General features: G+C 39.0%; 1 protein-coding gene across 1 annotated transcript in view; it reads right to left on the bottom strand.

Annotated features, from left to right (window-relative positions):
- HOOK3 (hook microtubule-tethering protein 3) overlaps positions 1-7,591 on the bottom strand; it is a 152,969-nt gene that overhangs the window by 100,689 nt on the left and 44,689 nt on the right. The window contains exon 5 of the mRNA XM_011957091.1: positions 250-317. Within this exon, the coding sequence (XP_011812481.1) occupies positions 250-317 (68 nt within the window). The remainder of the gene's footprint in view (positions 1-249; positions 318-7,591) is intronic.

Genomic DNA, 7,591 nt, shown 5'->3' with positions numbered 1-7,591 from the left:
AAAAAAAAAAAAAAATTTAGGAACAGTTATATCTATATCTGCAAAATAAATGTTTAAGATTTAAATAAAATTGGAAAATTTAAATGAGTATGATTTTTTAGAACAAAAACAAGAAAAGTTGTATCATAAATGCAAAGTAAAAACTCTTTAAATGTGGGGAGTCTCTTTTTCATTTTTTTCTTTTTGTTTTTTTTATTCTCGTTTTCTCTTTAATTTTTCATAAACTATAAGCATGAAGCTCCAACATACCTCTTGAATGGCTGTCATGACAACATGTTGAACAGATTCCTCCATCATCATAATGGCTTGGATGTACTCTGAAAACAAGAACAATCTGGAATGTCACTGTTCAAGTTAAACATGGTCAAGGCAGTTAAGGCTCATACTTCATAAATTCTTATAAGTCGTTCCCCTGTGTTTTGATTCTTCCTAGAATCCCACATACACCATTAAATGTATTGGTAAAGTCCGAAAATCACACTATTTATCTTTCCTTAAGATCTTTTCTTTCCCTTTCAACATTCCTTCTAAAGTTGAGGCTACAGCTACAGGTCACGAGAATGGAATATTGGCATGAGTACGTGCCAATGTAAAACGATGAAATGGTAATGCCTGAAACCAGGATGGAAAAAACTCTTTTTTTTCCCTAAAATCTAAAAATTATCTTTCACATTACTCTTTGCTACAGTTAAAAAAAAAAACTGAATTCTGTGCTTTATTTTTATGTGACATCAACATGCTGCATTAATTTCTGCCTTAATATTTCCTTTTTTTTTTTTGAGATGGAATTTCACTCTGTCACCAGGCTGGAGTGCAGTGGTGCAATCTTGCCTCACTGCAACCTCCACCTCCCGGGTTCACTCAATTCTCCTGCCTCAGCCTCCCAAGTAACTGGGACTACAGGCGTGCGCCACCATGCCCAACTAATTTTTGTGTTTTTAGTAGAGACCTGGTTTCACCATGTTGGCCAGGATTGTCTCGATCTCTTGACCTCATGATCCACCTGCCTCGATCTCCTAAAGTGCTGGGATTACAGGTGTGAGCCACCGCGCCCAGCCTGTTTTAATATTTTCTTCAACAGCAAATAAAAGAAATGAAACTGAGAGCTGCTTAGGACAAAGAATTGAGATGAATTTAACATACAAATTGATACCATAGTTAAACAAATATTGTATAATCCCAGGCTTTAAAATAATTATTGACTGGTCTAAGGGTAGTGAGTTATCACAATTGACTGTTCACGGTTACAGATGAACTCCTTGTTCTATTACTTTCCCCTTCTCACTAAGGCACTTGAACAGTCAAACACAAAAAATAAAATGATCCACACCTCCAATAAGCTAAAGCAGCAACTTCATCAAATTCATCCTCACTACTGCCAAAAAATAGAAAGATCTCTTTGTTACTAGTAATGACAAACTTGAAAATAATTTCTTGCCTTCTAAAAAAGCCCCGGAAGTAGTTTTCATTTCTGAATCCAACAACAGATTACAAAAGTGATATTAAGGATAAAAAGGCAATAGCCCAGGTGGACTCCAACAAATACGGTAAATATGTTGCAGTAAGAAACACATAAAAGAGTAAACTAATTAGGAAATTTTAGGCTCAACGTACCTCTCCAACCCCATACATGAAAGACCCCTCAAGAGTACTTTGATAGCTTCAAAGTACTCTTTTGACAAGAGATTCATGTAGCTGAAATGACAATTGTAATCCTCTACCCAACAGAGGATTTAAAATAAATGAGGTATTTTTACAATACTATTAAATTATGACTTCTGGTCAATGCTAAAGCTTTAGTTTATCAGAAACACGTTTTTAAGGAAGTATTGTCCTAAGACTACTTGTACCCAATCAATTGTTTGGTTGTAAGTACAAATATACATAACACGACTAAATCATAGGCATTGTTCTTAAGCCAACAATAGGAATATCATAACTTAATCACTATTTAGTTAAAAAAAAAAAGAATTCCTTTAGTCTGAGCTCAATGTTTTCTTAATGAGAATCACCCTATGAGTATTGGAATACAGAAAGGGAGATTTTAGATGTTCTGTTCAAAAGTATTGAACACAGAATTCAAAGGCTATGGAGAAACCAGCATAGGTAGGATGACTAAACAGCTCTAAAAGTAACACTGTGAACATGGAAGAGAAGCAGCAGCGGCACTGATAATGGGGAAAGAGAATTTAATGACAGCCTGTTGAAAGTGAAGGAAGTAACAGTGGACTCCAGGGGTGAGGGGTTAGTAGGTGTGAGAGGGGAAGCGTTAGTTAAGAAGCGGTGTTGCCACGTCAAGGCCCTTCCCCGCGAACACCGTAAAATGCTAAATGATAAAATGATGATGAGAACTAAATTACAGTACAGTTTTTTAAATAAAAAAATTTATGAATCTTTAAAAGTCCAAAATACAAATGATATGATATTACTGGGTGTGTGTCTATGAGGCAATGCTGGAGAATGAGGTGTGCTATGTGAGGCAGCTTATCCTGAAGGCTTCACTGTCTAAAATTCACAGCATAGTTTATCACAGGGAATATTAAGTTGAAACGTGGAAGAAACATGAGTTTTTGTCCTTGTCTGGCCTCTCACAGGTAGGAAGTATTGGGCAAGTCATATAACACTTACGAGTCCCAGCTTCCTGGTCTGTAAAAAGCATTTTTAGGTACCAGACAGAAGGAAGATAATAAGTAATAATTATTATTAGTGTGTCTTCTACTACTAATTTTTGTTTTTTCAAATTTACCACCATTTTATTTGCCCCAATTTAAGAAGTAAGAGAGCCAAGACAAATGTGCACTGAGTCAACATCCCTAACAGATGCTCCTCACTTCTTCTAATTAGGAAACACATTTAAACATAAGCCCCTTTTAATCTGTACAGTGCTTTATGGAGTACAAAGTGCACACACACACAATTTCATTCACTCCTCATGACAACCAGCTTTTACATCCTTATTCTGCAGACAAAGACACAGGTTAAGTATCTCATCCCATGTGAGTCAGGTAGTAAACAGCAGAACTGCTTTAGTTTTATGTTATATACCATAAATATGCAGTGACAGCTAATATTTAACCACTCAGACACTCATGTACTTGATTCATAGCACTCTACTGTGTTCCTGAAAGCAGAGGATGTCCTGAATCTAGACAAATGAGATGTTAACATTTTGTTCAATAAGTTTCCATCATTTACACAATTTTGGGGGGAAACTCAATCTAGGCGTTTCTACAGAACATTTGTTCTGAGTGAGAACTTCAATAAGTATTATAATTGACTATCTTCTTTCCCATAGGAATATGCATATAAGTAACATCTCTGTCTTTTCCTAGTCCTATTCTGTAGTAAATATAATTAGCTGACTCTCAACAGTTACGCACTTCCAAAGACCCCTACATATTAAGGAGAATCCCAGAAGTCAACGAATTTCCTAAAAGGATACATAAGTTATCATCTGGTATCAGTCAACTTTAATTAAATAATTTATAATTTCTACCTTAAAATCAAAGCATGTCTCAAATCTTATGTATACTAATCTCCTAATCTATGACAGAAAACTTGTTATACACTTCAGGAATATACATAGATCACAATTTCAGAAAATTCCATATTTAATTCTTGAGCTAAACTGAATAAGCAAACTAAAATTTACTATAAGAAAATGGTGGCTGGGCGCGGTGGCTCACGCCTGTAATCCCAGCACTCTGGGAGGCCGAGGCAGGCGGATCATGAAGTCAGGAGTTCGAGATCAGCCTAACCAACATGGTGAAATGCCATCTCCACTAAAAATAAAAAAATTAGCCAGGCGTGGTGGTGCGCGCACCTGTAATCCCAGCTATTCAGGAGGCTGAGGCAGGAGAATTGCTTGAACCTGGGAGGCAGAGGTTGCAGTGGGCTGAGACCACACCACTGCACTCCAGCCTGGGTGACAGACTGAGAATCCATCCCCCATCCTGCCAAAAAAAAAAAAAAAGAAAGAAAGAAAGAAAATGGTATGATAAAATAGGAATGGGGCTAGAGATAAACAAATACATTGTTCTAAAAAATACCGAATTAGAGACCAATAAAATTAGTCATAGCTTCAAGAAAATAATGCTGTCTATTTTTTTTTTTGAGATGGAGTCTAGCTCTGTCGCGCGGGCTGGAGTGCAGTGGCCTGATCTCAGCTCACTGCAAGCTCCGCCCCCGGGGTTTATGCCATTCTCCGGCCTCAGCCTCCCGAGTAGCTGGGACTACAGGCGCCCGCCACGTCACCCGGCTCGTTTTTTGTATTTTTTAGTAGAGACGGGGTTTCACCGTGTTAGCCAGGATGGTCTCGATCTCCTGACCTCGTGATCCGCCCGTCTCGGCCTCCCAAAGTGCTGGGATTACAGGCTTGAGCCACCGCGCCCGGCCCAATGCTGTCTATTTTTAAACATACCACGGAACACCAAAAAAGTACAAACAAGTTAATAGAAATCTATTTTGCACTACAACGGGTAAAGGGTGGGGAAACAAGAAAAAAACCTTTGGGTTTAAAAAAAAATCCATCGTCTTCAACATAAGTAATAGTTACATACTGTGCTGTCATCACTTATAATAGCCCCTATCTCCTGCCTAATTTTCCTTCATCCTTTTCCCACTATACTCCAATTATAGTGTGGCGGGTTTTTTAATTCCTCAGAGATAACCTAGGTCTTTCCTACATTCAGTTTCTACCATTTACATTACTCTTAATCCACTGTCTTCCACAGCTTTACTTAAATAACTTCCCTGACCCCAAACCTAGGCTGTCTCCCTTTAAGCTGTAGCTGTGGAACACTCACCTCTGCGCTCATCATACAGGTTATCTGTGGCATTATTTAATGTCCTTCCACTCAAGTTCCTCCAGAGCAGGCACTTGTCTGTTCTGTCTAACACTGTGTTCCTAGCCCCTAATGTAATGTATAAGTTCAGTATTTGTAAAATAAATTGAATATAGAAGAAAAAATGAATTTAAGGTAAAATTGATCTGCTTTATTGCATAAATTTGAACTGCAGCTTTTAGAAAACAAGTGATTTCTATGCAAATCAGCAGTTGTCAATAGAGGAAAAAAGCTATTTAAGATTAGATAAGCACTTTGGAAGAACTATAAAAAAGATACTAATTACATTATTATCTATATATCAAGACTGGTCTTCAAGTAGCTTCAACGAAGTGCAAACCTGTCAACTTGGACTTGCTGTACACATAAAACTACATTTAATTAACAAAATCTGTAAATTAAAAGTTAACTTACTGAGAATAGCCTTCTCTAATTCTACTTTAGTGGTTTTACTAATTTACATTCCATTTATTGATAAAATAAATATAATCATCAACCACCACCTAATGCCATTTAAAAAATTGTGGCTACCGCTGGGCGCGGTGGCTCACACCTATAATCCCAGCACTTTGGGAGGCCGAGGTGGGTGGATCATGAGGTCAGGAGATCGAGACCACCCTGGCTAACACAGTGAAACCCCGTCTCTACTAAAAATATAAAAAATTAGCCGGGCGTGGTGGCAGGCCCCTGTAGTCCCAGCTACTCTGGAGGCGCAGGCAGGAGAATGGCCTGAACCCGGGAGGCGGAGCTTGCAGTGTGCTGAGACCGCGCCACTGCACTCCAGCCTGGGCAACAGAGCGAGACTCCGTCTCAAAAAAAAAAAAAAAGAAAAAAAAAAATTGTGGCTACCTGAAAGTTCACAAAAACACACAATAAAATAATTGAACACAAATGTTTTAAAATACTACATATAGGCTGGGGTGGTGGCCCATGCCTGTAATCCTAGTGCTTTGGGAGGCTGAGGTGCGTGGAGTCAGGCGTTCGAGATCAGCCTGACCAACATGATGAAACCCTGTCTCTACTAAAAATACAAAACATTAGCCAGGGATGGTGGTGCACGTCTGTAATCCCAGCTACTCAAGAGGCTGAGGCAGGAGAATCGCTTGAATCTAGGAGGTGGAGGTTGCAGTGAGCTGAGATCATGAAACTGTACTCCAGCCTGGGCAACAGAGCAAGACTCTGTCTCGAAAAAATAAAATAAAATAGAATAAAATATTATATGTAAAACTTATAATGTGTTAACGTTTCCTAGTAATAACTAATGTTTTGTGAACCACTACTATGTGCAAGACACCGTACTGTTCTATATACACGATCTTATTTAGTTTCCACAATAATCTTAGGAGGCAGGTACTATACTGAATCTCTATTTTACTAAAAAACTAAAATACAGAGATTAAATGATCTACTCAATGTCCTTCAGATTGTCTGCAAGAAGTGGAAACGAGTGGAAATTCACGGGTTGAGGCACACTGCAGCTCATGCTCTTAATCTTGTACTTCAATGTAATAATAATGATGTAATATATTGGGTCATTTCAGCTCTGGGAGCTTAAAATGGGGTATTTTAGATTGCGATACAAAGGACATGGGAAAAAATAAAAGACAGTTTTCAGATTTACAGGCTTAGCGAGAAATTTTTCTAGCAGTGATAGATACCATTAATTTATTTTATTATTATTTTTTTCTGAGAAAAAGTCTTGATCTGTCACCCAGGCTAAAGTGCAGTGGTGCGATCTTGGCTCACTGCAACCTCCGCCTCCTGGGCTCAAGTGATTTCCCTGCCTCAGCCTCCCGATTAGCTGGGATTACAGGGGCCCACCAAGGCGCCTGGCTAATTTTTGCATTTTTAGTGTACATGGGGTTTCACCATCCTGGCCAGGCTGGTCTCAAACTCCTAACCTCATGATCCACCTGCCTCAGCCTCCCAAAGTGCTGTGATTACAGACGTGAGCCACTGAGCCTGGCCCCATTAATTTTACAAGCCTGTTTATTGATGTGAAAATTAATCCCAAGGTTTTCCAGGTTTTTCAAGGTTTTCTTGCCAGAGTATGTGAATACAAAATATCCTGTGGTATTCCTTTTCTCTTTTTTTGAGACATGGTCTTGCTCTGTCGCCCAGGCTGGAGTGCAGTGGTGCAATCTTGGCTCACTGCAACCTCCGCCTCCCAGGTTCAAGTGATTCTCATGCCTCAGACACCTGAGTAGCTGGGATTACAGGAGTGTGCCTCCACACTCAGCTTATTTTTTTTTTCCCCTTTTTTTTCTAGTAGCGACGAGGTTTCACCATATTGGCCAGGCTGGTCTCCAACTCCTGGCCTCAAGTGATCCGCCCACAGTGGCCTCCCAAAGTGCTGAGATTACACTCATGAGCTACCATACCCAGCCTCCTGTGGTATTTCTAAAAGTTGTACAATTATTTAAAAATAAATTAAACAATTTTGATATACATAATACTATTCTTTCCTTTAAAAGATAGTCAAGGCAACATCTAAAATATAAGTCAGGGAGTAATTTCTTTTTTATTTATTATTAAGTTCTAGGGTACATGTGCACAACGTGCATGTTTGTTACATACGTATACATGTGCCACGTTGGTGTGCTGCACCCATTAACTCGTCGTTTACATTAGGTATATCTCCTAATGCTGTCCCTCCCCTCTCCCTCTACCCCACAACAGGCCCCAGTGTGTGATGTTCCCCTTCCTGTGTCCAAGTGCTCTCATTTTTCAATTCCCACCTATGAGTA

The sequence above is a fragment of the Colobus angolensis genome, unplaced genomic scaffold (genome assembly GCF_000951035.1).
Source record: "Colobus angolensis palliatus isolate OR3802 unplaced genomic scaffold, Cang.pa_1.0 Scaffold433, whole genome shotgun sequence".
Lineage (NCBI taxonomy): Eukaryota > Metazoa > Chordata > Mammalia > Primates > Cercopithecidae > Colobus > Colobus angolensis.
The sequence above is the reverse complement of the archived record's forward strand: the minus strand, read 5'-3'. Positions and strand labels throughout refer to the sequence as shown.